Source organism: Choloepus didactylus, chromosome 20, assembly GCF_015220235.1.
Source record: "Choloepus didactylus isolate mChoDid1 chromosome 20, mChoDid1.pri, whole genome shotgun sequence".
Taxonomy (NCBI): Eukaryota; Metazoa; Chordata; class Mammalia; order Pilosa; family Megalonychidae; genus Choloepus; species Choloepus didactylus.
Genome location: NC_051326.1, coordinates 8864064 through 8881266, shown reverse-complemented (window position 1 = coordinate 8881266; position 17203 = coordinate 8864064). Strand labels below are relative to the sequence as shown.

At 36.5% G+C, this 17203-nt stretch overlaps 1 protein-coding gene across 1 annotated transcript in view; it reads left to right on the top strand.

The window, feature by feature from the left end:
- The window catches only part of LDAH (lipid droplet associated hydrolase), a 150943-nt gene that overhangs the window by 34519 nt on the left and 99221 nt on the right, over window positions 1-17203 (top strand). The window contains exon 3 of the mRNA XM_037812830.1: window positions 1052-1195. Within this exon, the coding sequence (XP_037668758.1) occupies window positions 1052-1195 (144 nt within the window). The remainder of the gene's footprint in view (window positions 1-1051; window positions 1196-17203) is intronic.

Sequence of the window (17203 nt, the reverse complement as noted above, 5' to 3'; positions counted from 1 at the left end):
TTTTAAAAGATCCTATGCACAAATGAATCTATACCTTAACTGATAAAACATCTTTAAAAGGTCCTGAATACAAATTGGTTCATACCCACAGGAATGTGGATTAAGATTAAGAACATGTCTTTTGTTGGAGTATATAATTCAGTCTGCCACAACTTTTTACAGGTGATGATTGCAAAATGAAAACCCCATTTCATTTCTAACTCATCCCCAATATTTTAAAACAGATCATTTATTCATTCTGTCTCTATAGCAAAACCATGTCAAAAATACCTTCATTCATGCACACAAGAAAAATCTACATGTATTTTTTTCCCCCAAAAGGTCACACTGTGTACTGTTTATAATGTAAGTACTTGTGATAAATAAAACAAAAGTGCTTAGTAGACTCTTTAAAGTTCTCTTTGTGACTGGTTCTTACACTAATTTGACTGGCCTGGTTTTCTAGTTTTCAGGCTGCTTTCTAATTGAATATAGTCAAAACTTGAAGGGCCTTACAGGCAATATTAATGATTTTAGACTTTATTTAGATGACAATGGGAAGCCCCTGAAGTGTACTACTATGATTTGATTTGAGATTTAAAGATATCTTGTATTCTAAAGAGTGGATTCCATGGGGACAATAGTAGTTAGGAGGAAACCCATTAGAAGGCTGTTCAGGAAACTGGTGAGAAGTGATGGAGAGAAGTGGACAAATTTGAGATACACTTTGGAAACTAAATTGACAGTATTTACTGAGGGATTAGATGTGGGACACAGGGAAGAAACAAGAATGTTTGGACTTGAGTAATGGGTTTGTGATTGGTGGTTCCATTTAGTGAGTTGAGGAACAGAGAGAAAGAATGTATTTGAAACAATTGGAGAATGAAGCAGGAACAGAAATTCTCTTAAGTAATCATTTCTGGATTTAAAATAGAAAGCATACTAAAACTGAGTTATTTGTATAACTGTTACTAGATCTGTAGGAAAAATAGATCCTTTTTTTCCAGTCTGGACATTACCATGTGTGGGTTTATTGCTTTGGTTAATCTAAAGTCTGTGTTTCTTTTCTTAGGTAATCCAGGTTTTTCTGCCTTCTATGTGCCATTTGCAAAGGCTTTGTACTCTTTGATAGACGGACGCTTTCCAGTTTGGATTATCAGTCATGCTGGGCATGCCTCTGTCCCCAAAGACAAGAAGATTCTTACAACCTCGGATGGTATGTCCTTGATAATGTCTACTTTCCTTTGCAGTGAGTGGATGCTCGTGTTTCTAGAAAGCCCAGATGCTCTAATAAGAGGAGTCACACTCATGGGAGCCTGTTTATAGCATTAGGCCATGATGCCATGTTTTGGTAATTTTAGAATTTTTAGAGACATATTAACTCTTGTGCAGATACTTTTCTTTAAGAATTTGGGCCGATCAACCAATCTGTCTATGGCTTGCCTTTTCTGTTTATGCATTGGTAATCAAGTGTATAATTATTAATCATATACTGTGTTTCCCGGGTTATATTAGGAGTCATGGTGGAGAACAAGTAATATAAGCCATGGTCCTTAGTTTAAAGGAGCTCTCAATCTCACTCTTACAGAATGACTAAGTAACAAACTTAAGGAGTAAACAAAGGCAACGGTGCGGTATGGGTTAGAAAAGACTTTGTGGGTAGGTGGGTTTTGACAGTTGAGTAGAATTTGGATTTGGGGAGTAGAAGTGAAGGCAGAGGTGTACCAGGCAGAAGGAATGGCATCACAAGGAGCGAGAGCACTAGGTGTGCTACTCAGGGCCAGATGGCGAGGGACCTTGATAGCTGGGGCTAGAAATAAGACTCCATGTGGTAGACAGCAGGAAGCCTTTTAGATGGAGGAAGTAGTACACAGGGAGATGCAGATTACTTGCTTTTAACTTAGGAGGATTCTTCCATGTCCACTCTTCCAAACAATAGAAAATGAGAGCAAGAAAGAGAAATGTAACTTACGTTCTGTAGGCATTCTGTTGAACGGACTTTTGTTCTAAGGGATGCCCACAGTGAACGTGAGGTGGGAGAGCGATGATTTCGCTGTGCCTTTGTTGTCTGGTTTGCCTCCGGTTCTAACGTGGCCCTCCTCTGCATGAGCATCTACTTAACTCATACTCTTTAAGCTTCTAAGGTTTAAAGATGCATATGTACCTTTTATTTTGTATTCATGATTCTTTTAGACATGGATGTACAAGCGTGAATATTCAAGAACTTGTACTGTATGAATGATATTCAAGGCTAGTGTTGATTATATTTAATTTTAACCATATACTCCGACTTTAATCTCTGACCTCCCTATCAAAGGGTATTTTTTATTTATGTTTTAAAAATAGAAGGTATTTTTGCAATAGCTTAGGGTTTTTTTTTTGACCAAGCTGAAGTAAGTATCTGAGAATTGTCACACAAGTATATTTTTTAGTGTTTTTTTTCTTTTTCTGTAATAGTAACAGTGAACTATGTATCTTAAACCTTAAACCTTAGTTAAATAATTGTATTTAGTTTCTGAAAGGTTTTTTTTTAATCCTTTATTGGTTTCTCATTACATGTTCAAAAATTTTAATTGGGATGTATTATACACCAAGAAAACATTTAGTGACAAATAATTTAAATAAATACTGGGATATAATTTGTAACAATGACAAAACAAGGTGGGAGAGCAGATAGGTGTATGAATATTGTATGTGTATGCTATTGGAGTCAAGTTGGTATCAAATCAAATATGATAGATATATATAGGATGTTGAATTTTAACTACATGTTAACCACAAGGAATATTTATGTATAAAATATATCCATATAGAAGTGAGAAGGACTTCAATATGGTAAAATACAAACAAATAAATATAAAAGTAGGCATTAATGGAAAAATTGAGTTACAGAAAAAGTGTTAGACTTAACAGGCACTAAATGGCAAAATAACAGAAGTCTTGCATTATCATTAGTGACTTTAAATATAAATGGATTAAACTCTCCAATCAAAACGCAGAGATTGGCAGAATGGATATACAGTCTACAGGAGACTCATCTTAAATTCAAGGTCACAGTAGGTTGAAAGTGAAAGGATGGAAAAAAATATACCATGCAAGTAGTAATCAAAAGAGAGATGGGGTAGCTATACTAATATCAGAAACCATTGCAAGGAACAAACACGGTCATTATATACTAATAAAGGGGTCAAGTCAACAAGGAGACATAACAATTAGAAATGTCTACACACCTAACAACAGAGCCCCAAAATATATGAAGCAAATACTGACAGATTTGAAGGGAGAAACTGATGGTTCTGAATCAACAGTAGGGGACTTCTAATACGTCACTTTCAATGATGGATAGAACATCTAGGCAGAAAATCAATAAACACAAGACTTGATTGATGCTCTAGACAAATAGAGCCTGACAGACACATATAGAACACTTCAACCAACAACAACAGAATATATATTCTTCTCTAGTGCACGTGGATCATTCTCCAACAGATCATATGTCAGGTCACAAAATAAATCTCAGTAAATTAAAAAATATTGAATTTGAACAATCTGTCTTCCCTGACCACAATGGAATAAAGCTAGAAAACAATAACAGAGGGAGAACTGGAAAATTCACAGATACAGAGAAATTAAGCAAAGTGCTCATAAAATCCAGTGGTTAAAGAGAAAATCACAAGGTAAATCAGGAAATATCTTGAGGTGAGTAAAATTAAAATACAACATACCAATATTTATGGGATGCAGCAAAGGCAGTGCTGGGAGGGAAATTTATAGCTCTAAATACTTTACAAAGAAGAAAGACTTCAAATCAGAGACCTACCCTCAAAACTGGAAGAACTAGAAAAAGAAAAGCAAACTAAACCCAAAACAAGCAGAAGAAAGGAAATAACAAAGATTAGAGTGGGGAGATAAATGAAAAAGAAAACAAACAATGGAGAGAATGAACAAAATCAAAAGTTGGTTCTTTGAAAAATCAACAAAATTGACAAACCTTTAGCTAGACTGACAAAAAACAAAAAGAGGATGTGAATAATGAAAATAAGAAATTGAAAGGGGGATGTTATTACCTACCCAGCTGAAATAAAAAGGACTATAAGTGGATACTATGAACAAGTGTATGCAAATAAATTAGATAACCTATATGAAATGGACAAATTCTTAGAAACCAAACTACCTACATTGACTCAAGAAGAAATGGAAGATCTCAACAAACCAATTACTAATAAAAAGATTGAATCAGTCATTAGGAATGTGCCAACAAGGAAGAGCCCAGGACCAGATGACTTCACAGGGGAATTCTACCAAATATTCCAAGAAGAATTAATATCTATCCTGCTCAAACTCTTCCAAAAAATTGAACAGGAGGGAACACTACCTAACTCATTCTGTGAGGCCAGTTATCACCCTAATACCAAAGCCTAATAAAGATACTATGAGAAGAGAAGAGTGGAGACAAATTTCTCTTTTGACTGTAGATGCAGAAACTTTCAACAAAATATTTGCAAATCGAATCCAACAGCACATTAAGAGAATTATACTCCATGACCAAGTGGGATTTATCCCAGGTATGCAAGGGTGGTTCAACATAAGAAAATCAATTAACGTAATGTACCACATGAACAAAATGAAGAGGAAAAAAACCCACATGATTATCTCCATTGAAACAGAAAAGGCATTTGGCAAAATCCAGCATCCTTTCTTGATAAAAAAAAAACTTAGAAAAATGAGAATAGAAGGAAACTTCCTCAACATGCTAAAGGGCATATATGAAAAACCCACAGCTAACATCATACTCAATGGTGAAAGACTGAAAGCTTTCCCTCTAAGATCTGGAACAAGACAAGGATGTCCACTGACAGCACTCTTTTTCAACATTGAACTGGAAGTTCTAGCCAGAGAAATTAAGCAAGAAAATGAAATAAAAGGTATCCAGATTCAAAAGGAGAAGTAAAACTTTCACTATTTGCAGATGACATGATCCAGTATATAAAAAGATCCAAAAGATCAATAACAAATGCTGCTAGAGCTAATAAACAAATTCAGCAAAGTGGCAGAGGACAAGATCAACACATAAAAATTAGTTGTATTTCTAAGCACTGGTAATGAGCAATCTGAGGAGGAATCAAGAAAAAATTCCATTTATAATAGCAACTAAAAGAATCAGATTTCTAGGAATAAATTTAAGCAAGTATGTAAAGGATTTGCACACAGAAAACTATAAAAAAAAAAAATGGCTAAGAGAAATCAAAGAAGACCTAAATAAATGAAAAGACATTCTATGCTCTTGAATTGGAGGACTAAATATCATTAAGATGTCAGTTCTACCCAAAATGATTTGCAGAGTCAACACAATCCTAATCAAAATTCCAACAGCCTACTTTGCAGAAATGGAAAAGCCAATTATCAAATTTTTTTGAAGTGTAAGGGGCCCCAAATAGCCAAGAATGAAGTCAGAGCACTTTCATTTTTTGACCTTAAAACTTATTACAAAGCTATTGTGATCAAAACAGCATGCTCCTGGCACAAGGATAGACACATAGACCAATGTAATTGAATTGAGAATTGAGAAATAGACCCTAACATCTTTGGCCAATTGATTTTTGACAAGGCTGCCAAGTTCATTCAATTGGCAAAGAATAGTCTCTTCAACAAATGGTGCTGGGAGAACTGGATATCCATATTTGGAAGAATGAAGGGAGGACCCCTATCTCATATACAAAAATTAATTCAAAATGTATCAAAGACCTAAATATAAGAACTAGGACTATGAAACTCCTAGAAGAAAAAGTAGGGGAGCATTTTCAGAATCTTGTGTTAGGCAACAGTGTCTTAGAGTTTACACCCAAAGCACAAGCAATGAAAGAAATCATGGATAAATGTGATCTCAAAATTAAAAACTTGTGTGCCTCAAAGGACTTTTTCATGAAGGTGAAAAGACAGCATACTCAGTGGAAGGAAATATTTGGAAACCACATTTTCGATAAGGGTTTACGATCAAAAATATATATAGAATCCTACAATTCGACAATAAAAAGACAAACAACCCAATTAAAAACGGGCAAAAACTGAAATAAATTAATGTGCTTAAGTGAGTATGAGAATGTGCCATAGATATGGGGAGGTTTGGAAAATCCGCTTTTGTTTCTCCAAACTCCAGGAGAAAAAAAAGGACAAAAGACTTGAATAGACATTTCTCCAAGGAAGATATACAGTTGGCTTAAAAGCACATGAAAAGATGCTCAACATCACCAGCTGTTAGGGAAATGCAAATTAAAACCACAATGGGACAGCATTTCATATCCGCTAGAATGACTACTATTTAAAAAACAGAAAATTACAAGTGTTGGAGAGGATGTAGACGAATAGGAACAGTCACTCATTGCTGGTGGGAATGTAAAATTGTACATCTGTTGTGGAAGACAGTTTGGCAGTTCCTCAGAAAGGTAAGTGTAGAATTACCACATGACCTGGCAATCCCGCAACTAGGTATATACCCAGAAGAATTGAAAGTAGGGACTCAAGGAGATGTTTGCATACTCATGTCCATAGCGGCATTATTCACAGTTACCCAGAGATGGAAGCCACCCAAGTATCCATCAACCAGTGAATGCCAGAGCTTTAACCCATCTGAGCAGTTAGCCAAAGGCAGCCTCCTTTGGCTTTCCTGTCTCACCTAAGAGGAGAAAAAAAAGCTGAGAAACACTTCTGAATGTTTCAGCCAGGTATAGTGTTATTTGAAAGTGTACTTAGATTGAGTGTATATTGCAAACTCTAGGGTAACCTCTAAAGATTATTTTCAAAGTTGTGTAATTGATAGGTTAAAAGAGGATAGAACATGGAAATACATAAAGTACTCAATTAAAACCAGAGAAAGTGGAAGAAGGGAAGATTTAAAGTGACAACATCCAAGTATAACAACAAAAAAAAAACCTTTAAAATTTGGTCAATATTAATCCAACTATATCAATAATCACTTTTAATATGAATGGTCTTAAATAAAGCAGTTAAAAGAGATTTTCAGCATGGATTAAAAACAAACACAACTGTATGTTGTCTATAAGAAACCCACTTTACATATAAAGACTCAGATATGTTAAAAGTAAAGAGATGGAGAAAGATATGTCATATTCACTTTAAAAGAAAGCTGGAGTAGTTATATTAATTTCTGACAAAGCAAACTTGAAAACACATAAAATTATTAGGAATAGAAGGGGCATTCCATGATGATGAAAGGGTCAGTTCTCCAAGAAAACATGACAGTCCTTAACATGTGTGTGCCTAACAACAAAGGTCAAAATATGTGTGGCAAACCTGATAGAACTGCAAGGTGAAATAGTCAAATCCATTATTATAGCTGGAGGTTTCAACACCCCTCTTTCAGTAATAGATCCAGCTGGTAGAAAATCAGTAAGGATATTGTTGAATTGACTATGAACGACACCACCCGGCATCTGAATCTAATGGACACTTAGAGAATCCTTCTTCCAACAGCCACAGAATATACACGGTCTTCTCGAGCCCACCTGGGACATTCGCTAAGGTCACATCTGTGCCATAAAGCACACCTTAACAATTTTAAAAGAATAGAAATCATGCAAAGTATGTCCTTTTTTAGTTTACATTTTCACCATTTTTATTAATTTTGTCAAATGGTTTAGTGGCACCCCCACCCTCATGTGAAACAATGTTCTTAGACAACCGTAAATTTAAACTAGAAATCCATAACAGAAACATAGCTGGAAAATCCCAAAGTATTTGAAGATTGAACAACACATTTCTGAATAACACGTGGATCAAAGAAGATGTCTGAAAATAAATTTAAAAATATTTTGAACTACATGAAAAAGAAAACACAACTTACTAAAATTTGCAGGATTCAGAGAAAGCAGTGCTTAGAGGTAAAATTTTAGGAAAGAATGCATGTCTTAGAAAAGAATAAAGATATAAAAAAAGAGAGATAAAAAGCTTCCACCACAGGAAACCGGAGACAACAGAACAATGTGTTAGTTTCCTAGTACTGCCGTAACAAATTTACTACCAACCTGGTGGTTTAAAACAAATTTATTCTCTTGCAATTTTGGAGGCCAGAAGTCCAAAATCAGGGTGTTGGCGGGCCATGCTCTCTCTGAAGACTCTAGGGGAGCCTGGTTGAGAATCAGTCCTTCCTTGTCTCTGCCAGCTTCTCATGGCTTGGCAACAAAACCCCAAAGCTCTGAACAAGTTTCTCACCAAAGAAGATAAATGACAAATAAGCATATGCAATGATACTCAACATCATTTGTCAGTAGGGAATTGCAAATTGAAACAACAGTGTGATACCAATGTGTATCTATGAGAATGGGTAAAATCCAGAAAACACCACCAAGTATTGGTGAGGATGCAGAGCAACAGAACTCTCATTCATTGTTGGTGGGAATGCAAAAATGGTTCAGCCATTTTGGAAGACAGTTTGGCACTTTCTTATGCTATGACTTAACAAATGCACACCTAGGTATTTACCCAATTGAGTTGAAAACATAAGCCCATACAGAAATCTACACATAAACAGAGATAGCAGCTTTATTCATAATCACTAAAATGGAAGTAACCAAGGTGTTCTTCAGTAGGTGAATGCATAAACAAACTGTGGTACATCCAAATAATGGAATATTATTCAGCAATCAAAAGAAATGCCATGAAAAGAACTGGAAGAACTGTAAATGCATGTTGTCATGTGAAAGCAGTTATATGATTCCAATTATATGACACTCTGGAAAAGACAAAAATATGCATACAGTAAAAAAAATCAGTGGTTGCTAGGAGCTCAGGGGGCATGGGTACAGAGATGAACAGGTGAAAGGATTTTTAGGGCAGTGAAACTATTATGTATGATACTGTAATGGTGAATACATGGCATTATACCTTTGACAGTACCTATACAGCCTTACAGCACAAAGAGTGAAACTTAAATGTGTTTTAAAAAAAATCACTTAGGAAGTCAGTGGATCCTGGAAAGAATGCAGACTGTGACAAGAGAACCTAACTGTATTAGAAGTACGTGAAATAACCCCAATGAAGAAGATAAGGAAAAAGGTGCTGACTTAACTTTGGAGATGAATGGCATTTGTTTAAAGGTCAAAGAAAGTGCATTTCAGCACTGTACCTCCAAAAGTCGCTAGCTACCCTTGCCTGTTATCTGAATCTGGCAAAAGAAGAGCTCAGACAAAGACAGGGAACTAGAAAGTAGTGGAAATACCAGCAGAGTACTCAGTGAGGGATGATACCCCTACATGTTTCATGTTCAAACTTCTTAGTGGTGAGTTGCTAGCATGTCTTATTCCTATAATCTTACTTTGGTGATTGGTAAGAGAGAGAAGCTATATATTGATTTACTAGTATCACAGTGAGGTACCTGAAAATCATGCTGATGACAAAAGCAAACATTCACCAAACAGAACATGAACAGCGATTTTGCAAGTCGAAAACAGGCTTGAAGGATAACCCTAGATCAGCAGTTCTTGAACTTTGGCATGCATCAGAATCACCTGGAAGGTTTATTAAAACACAGATACTGGTCCCCACCCCCAGAGCTGCTGATTGTAGATGGGGCGGGGCCTGAGAATTAGCATTTCTAACAGATTCCCAGGTATTGCTGATGATGTTGGTCCCGGCACCACGCTTTTAGAACCACTGCCCTGGATCTTCAGCAGTAAGCACTGGCGAAGAAAACCAGTGGGAAGTATCTGCTGTGTGTCTGAATATATAAGAAATGTCTTTAACTCTTGCTTTAAATTATCTTATTAATTATAAATTTATTTTGAATATGCTTATTGCTGTTAGGCTGCTCATCTAGTGTAGAGTTGATAACTTGGTAATTAGGGCCTACCTAATGAGAACAGTGCCATCTAGAGGCATTAGCCCAAAGGGCCCAGGAAAGTTGTGGTTTCCTAGAGGGGTGCAAGGGCAACCCACTGGGTTACTGTGTGTGGTGCTGCAGAAGTATATAAGGAAGCAGAAATGCTGCTCTCCACCTTATAGGTCAGTGGCTCTCCATCTGTATTCTGAGTAACCCTGTTCTATGTAGGGTGGTGAGTAGGGCTCTGGGCCTCACCAGCCCCCCACTCAACTAGAACAGTTTTGTCTTCATCTGTTTTACATGTTGGAGGTTATGTTTGCAAATGTATGCTATAGAAGTTTGCTTTGGATAGACAGGACAGATATATTATTCCTCATCCAAGATTATTGACCTAAGGCACGGGTTTTCTGACAAGCAAAACATAGTGTGGAAAATATGTAATTATTGAGTGAAAGGACGTAAGCTGTAACCACATATCAGATGTTGAAAGGAAAGTGTGTTTTGCTTCATATTAGCACATGTTAAAATTATGAACAGTTGGAAATAATATTGTAGTTGCACCACATTATCACAATCATAAATGGAGTACAATTGGGAGAACAGATATTCACCAATGTCAGAAGAGGGCAATTCAAGGGGAAAAAAAGTGTTAAAAGAAAACGTAAGGAATTAGAAGTTTTACACTCTTTCCTGCTTTGATTCACTGTGTTCACCTTACTCAGTGGAAGACTCATTATCAACTATTTGAAGTCATTTGTCCAAAAACTGTGCATTGAAAGCTAGAAATCATGTTGGTTTTTAACAGATGAAATTATTACCTTAAAAAGTTACATAATCTTTCAACTATGAAGAACTGGGATCCTGCTTACCAAAAGAAACAATAAACTACCCCCACTGCTTGACCTAAAATAGGAAAAAAGAGAGAAAGACCAACAGAATGCCCTCTCTCACTTGACAGAACTATGAAAGGGTTCAAGATGGAATGAGTAGATGAGCGGAGAGGCAAAGATAGTCAGTCAGACAGGTCCCAGGACTCGTGGCTCTAGAGATGGAAGCAAGTAAGTCTCTAACTAGGTAGGAAGAAGAAAATCAAAAGACAGAGCAAAAGAAGGGGTTAGGAGTCTCAGGGAAGACAGGACAGCAGGACTAGGGCGTGTCAGCACTATAGTTAGCATCCCCCAAAACAGACTCGATCACTTCACGCCTCTCTTTGCCATTTGTGGACGTCTTCTCATTGCTCTCAGAATGGAGTCCAGACTCCTTGGCACGGTGTTCAGTGTCCTATTTGATCTTGCTTCACCCTTCCTTTCTAACCTTTTTTCCTCCATCTTCTCCCTATGACCACCAGTAATTACAGAGCTCATGGCTTTTTCCACAATAATACCTCACACTTTCAGCCTTTTGCTTTTGTTGCTGAATCTTGCCTCTTTTCCATATTTCTCCCATTGAACTCCTTAGCTGACCACTTGTTTTAGTCAAGAGAGATCATAATCTGATGACCCTGGCTTTTACAGTCTGTTTGGAGAAAAATAATTAAAAATTGTGTTTTAAGACATGTGCCTGGGGTTTACAAATAGTTTTTGTTTGTTTTCTTTAAGTAAAGTAGCAATTTTAAGTGGAATGTCTACCTGCCGTCCCCTCCCTGTGGTGTGCACCGTGAGGGCTAGCAGAGACTGTCATTGTTTAGATATGGGAAATTTATGGAATACTTAGGGAGCCGGGGACAGATGAGGCCTAAACTATGAGAGTGTTCTTTTGCGTCACCCAGGGGACGTTGTGAAAGGAAGGCCTGTTTGGATCTGTGAATTAAGTAAGTGTAAAGAATTAGGGATCACAGTTCTTGTCCAACTACCTCACTGATGTGTAATGCCAACTTAAACAAAGTCCTTTGGGGCTTCTGTTTTCCATGTGAGTAATAGAAAGTGAATGGTGGTTAGCTATCCAAGAACAGCATGTCAAAGCTTTGTTTTGGAAAAAAATTTTTTTTAGAAATTAAAAAACAACAACAACAAAAAACAATTATGTAACAGTCCAAGATTCTCAGAATTGACGGTTATTGCCATAATTGTTTTGGTGTTTTTTGTTCATAAAATAAATGAAATAAACCAATGCAGAGAAGGTTCAGCTCCTTTTTATCTCATTTCCAGTTCTACTACCGTTAATTTAGAATAAGTACTTCTTGTCTCCTTTTATACTTTGAGTTATATATATGTAGTGATGAAAAATGAATCATGTTGTTTTGAATGTTTTTCAAGTTTATATAAGGAGAAAACTGTATATTCATCTTGCTCAAAACATTCTTTAAAATATGAAGCGCTATGTTTAGCCTTTTAATCTCCACATGTAAGTTGTTTAATTAAAGTTATTTTAGGTTATAGCTTTGGAATAATGATGAGACCAGGTGAAATAGGTTACCAGATTAGAAAATTCTGTTGTGAAATTTGCAGTTAACATCTGCAGACCTAGTCCTCGCAAAAGGCTCATGGAGTACTAGTCTCCATGCTTGTTGGTTCTCTGATCACAGATGACCTGTTAATAGTGCTTGTGTGAAAATACATAGTTAGATTTATACATTTATAGTCAACGTGCAGCTAGATATACATATATTTTATTTATAGTTAAATATATGTACTTACTTTAGACTTATGCTTATAATTAAGTATATAGTTAAGTTTATATATTTATGATAATGTGCCTATAATAAAGAATATTACCTTTCTATTTGATCCAATAAAGCACTATTCTTTTCTCAAGCATATACTTACCCTAGTATTTTATAACTGTGCTTTTATGTCTGTTTCTCCTTACCAAACTAAACTTCTTGAAGATAAGTATATTATATTTATGTCCATATTTTCAATATTGCCAAGGACCAAGTAGTCACTGTTTTGTGAGAGAATTATCAATTTAGTTCATGTAAAAATATAAGAAAATAATATTTATCAGATCTACCAATGTCATGAGGCTGTAAGAAATACATAACATTTCAATCCAAAATTGAGAACAGTTTTAGTAACTGGAGCAATGGATTTGAACACCTAGATAAAAAGTAACTGTGAATTGTTGATATTATTTATTCCTTGTATGAACTACTTAGAAACAAATTATGTGTCTGCAAAGGAGAGGCTAGGCCTCCCTGTATTTGTGCCTAAGAGTCTCCTCCTGAATGCCTCTTTGTTGCTCAGATGTGGCCCTCTCTCTCTGGCTAAGCCAACTTGAAAGGTGAAATCACTGCCCTCCCCCCTACGTGGGATCAGACACCCAGGGAAGTGAATCTCCCTGGCAACGTGGAATATGACTCCCAGGGAGGAATGTAGACCTGGCACCGTGGGACGGAGAACATCTTCTTGACCAAAAGGGGGATGTGAAAGGAAATGAAATAAGCTTCAGTGGCAGAGAGATTCCAAAAGGAGCCGAGAGGTCACTCTGGTGGGCACTCTTATGCACACTTTAGACAACCCTTTTTAGGTTCTAAAGAATTGGGGTAGCTGGTGGTGGATACCTGAAACTATCAAACTACAACCCAGAACCCATGAATCTCGAAGACAGTTGTATAAAAATGTAGCTTATGAGGGGTGACAATGGGATTGGGAAAGCCATAAGGACCAAACACCACTTTGTCTAGTTTATGGATGGATGTGTAGAAAAGTAGGGGAAGGAAACAAACAGACAAAGGTACCCAGTGTTCTTTTTTACTTCAATTGCTCTTTTTCACTCTAATTATTATTCTTGTTATTTTTGTGTGTGTGCTAATGAAGGTGTCAGGGATTGATTTAGGTGATGAATGTACAACTATGTAATGGTACTGTAAACAATCGAAAGTACAATTTGTTTTGTATGACTGCGTGGTATGTGAATATATCTCAATAAAATGATGATTTAAAAAAAAAAAAAAAAAAAAAAAAAGAAGTATAAGAGATTCAACAATGAAAAAAAAAAAAAAGAAACAAATTATGTGTACCTTTTGGAATAAATTCCAAAATCAACAGGCAAGCCCTGAAGTGAAATCTGGTGGACCCTGAGAAAAAGGGTCAGGTTCTAACAGGGAATTGTCAGTGTCAAATTCAGGACCACTTATTGGTAGAGATATGATAAATTGCATTATTTTCTGTGAGCTCAGGCAGTTCTCAGTTTAGAAACACATGTTTCAAATGTGCTTAATTTATTATAACTTGGAGTACATTTTATCTGAAAAGAATGGTGTAAATGACTTCCCTGTTAGTCTCCTTATTTTGATACAATTCAATATCATTTTGTACAACATTTTACGGAGAATAATGATCTGTAGCATTTCTTCAGACTTTTAAAATATTAATAGGAATAAAAATATATAGTCAAATATGTAATTTTTTAACCTTTAGTTTTAACTAGGAAAATTGTGTTCAAATAGCTCATTTTAATTTTCTGTCATTGATCACTAACAGGTAATATGTTTATCATGGAAATCTACTGAATAGTTCCCAGAGATAAAGCCAGATTCAAGTTGAGGGGTTCATTTGAAATATGTTAGACCTTATTTCTGGTGTCAGTGAAGTTTTAAAATATTTATTGCATTTTGCTCATGCTCTTTGCTCTAACCATGTAAATGTTCTTGGTGTTTATTCGGGGAATGACTTAAATGACAGGAATTGAAATGATGGCAATCATAGCTCCATTCATCAGCCCACGCCAGACACGTGCTATGTGCTTTAAAAGTGTTACATTAACTCAGAATCACAGCAGCTCTAGAAGGCCAGCAGTATCATCTGTTTTATAGATGAGGAGACCGAAACTGGAATTTGAGAATTTCTCAAAGTCACACAGTTAGTGGGACACTGAGCTGGGATTTAGACCCAGATTTGTCTTGTCTCCATCACCCATGATCTTTTTACTACACCATACTGTTCCATAGAAATTTGCAAACACTGTGTAAAAAATGTCAAGTACTTGGGTTCCAATTATGGTAATTTTTTTTACATCAGAGAAGGCAATAATTGCTTCTAGGTGGAGTGATCAGAGAACTAGTACTGAGAGTGGAGGTGCGTAAACTACTCAAACCTAAATATATTATAAACAATAAAAATTTGAATTTGGAGCTATCAGGAGCCCTACCAAAGTCAGGTTTCCAGAGTCTATCTCCTAATTCTGTTTTATGCTAATGTGGCTTGCAGGATGGTGAATGCATGCTGGGCTGATCTGGGCAGAAAGGTTAGGGCAGAACATGTCCTGCATGGGAGATTAATAGTACCAAGGAAGTGGGAAAATAAGCCTAAAAAGCTCTTCAACAACTGTTATGTCATACATTGGGGAACAGAGATAAGCAAGAAATAAATTGTAAGTTAGGAGTAAATTAGTAGTAATATGGGGAGATAAACCTGGAGTGTTGTGGAAACTGACAAAAAGGTACTTAACTCTTCACCTATTGAATCATAAAAAGGTCTCTCGGAGGAAATGATAATTATTGAAAATTGAGGGAATATGAATTAGCCAAACACTGAAGGAAGCAAAAACAGCAGGTACAAAAGTAAAGGGCAGTCCTTCATAATGAGTTTTGGGTGGCCTTTTAATAGTTTGCATCAATATTTTGCCAAAATTGTGAGAGCAAGAGATTTAGTATCCCAATGATTAGAATTTTAGCAAGCAATTGACTACCTGGTGATACTTTGAAATATTACACCCTTTTATTGGAGGCATATATATATATATATATATGGAAAATCTTTTGGAGTTTTCTTGTATTCATAGAGTATTTGAGCTGGCAGTATTCAGAGATTATCTAATCAGTTCACATGTTCATTCAGCAATAAAATTTACTTTGTACTGGTCACAGGGACAGATGAAAAGGTGGACTTTGCCTTCAAGGTGCTCATAGCCTAAGAGGGGAGGTAAGCATATAAACAGGCAATTATATAAGTGTCATGAAGCCCTGTAAGAGTTGGGTACTGCTTAGGCACACTGAAAGGCTCATTCATTTTTCTTGAGGTTAGAATGAATGACAGTTCATCTGTGAAAGGGAAGGAAGGATGTTTCCAGTCAGGACTGCATCTTCTGCAAAGGCACAGAGAACTTGGTATGTTTGGGAAATAATGGGTGCTTCTTTATGGCTACAACATAGGGTATAGGTGGGGAGGGCTAGAAACAAGGCTAGAAAGAGCGCTGGAACCAGATTGTGAAGCCCCTTGTAGGCCACACTAAGGAATTGGTAGTTTCTCATCCAAACAGTGGGAAACAGTAGACATTTAGTGAAGACAAATGACATCAGATTTTTCAGGAAGATTACTTTGGTGGTCATGTAGAAAATTGACAGGAGGAGGAAGAGACTGTCCCTCCAACCCCCCACCCCAACAAGGACACCTGTTAGTGTTTTCACTGCGTTGGTGAGAAATGTTAAGGTCTTAAATGAATGCAGTGACAGTGGGGATAAAGAGAGAGAGAGAAATTTGAGATACTTTTAGGAGAAAGAATCAACAGCCTGAACTTGGTGACCAGTTGGATGAGGGTGAAGGAGAAGCTGAAGGTGAACATGGTTTCTAGTTGAGGAGTCTGTCCAGATTATAAGTTCTTTAAATAAGATGATGGGAAATACAGAAGAAACAGGGTCCCTGCCCCCCACCCCCAACCCCCGGTTGTTACTTGATTTGGTAACAGCCACGTGGTTGCCCAAAGTCATCTCAGTATAGCAGAAAATCCAGAGTGTATCTTTGTGTGTTGAGTCACTTGCAATATTGACAGTTGTTCATGGGGCAGCTTTCTCATGGATGGTCACTATCTTTTGGCCAGGGGCTGAGTGTTCATGCATTCACTCATTCATTCATTCCATAAGCACATTCCATTTGCTTAATACCTCCTGTGTGCATTAAGAATATGACAGTGCACAAAAATACTATTCAGCTTACATTCTAGTGGAGAAAAAAAATTATGTAAAATTTATGGTATGTTAAATGGCAGTAAGCATTATGGAAAAGAAAGGCAGGGGGATTGAGAGATTGTGTTTTTTATATTATATGTATGAAAGGAATGTAATTTGGCAACCGTGTGGGCTGGTAAAAGGAACAGTTTGTAGTATTTCTACTAAGACTTCCAGCATTAGTTTCTTACACCAAAAAGAAAAAAAAAAAGAAAAAATTACCTAAAATATTGAAGCAGTGCCATGGATTCTCTTAGTTGGCTAATAATATAACTTAGCCTAAACCAGTGGTTCCTTAGAATTGCAGGTTCTTGAGCTCCACTCAGACCTTCTGAATCAGAAAAATTGCTGAGTGGGGCCCAGCAGTCTGTTTTAACCAGCCTTCCAGGGAATTCTGATGCATGCTTAAGTTGAGAGCCTAAATTAAGAGTAGTTTATGGGATAGTTGACAGTTCATGATCATGAGCTTTCGGTTTTTCGTGTGTAAAATGAGGATAATAATA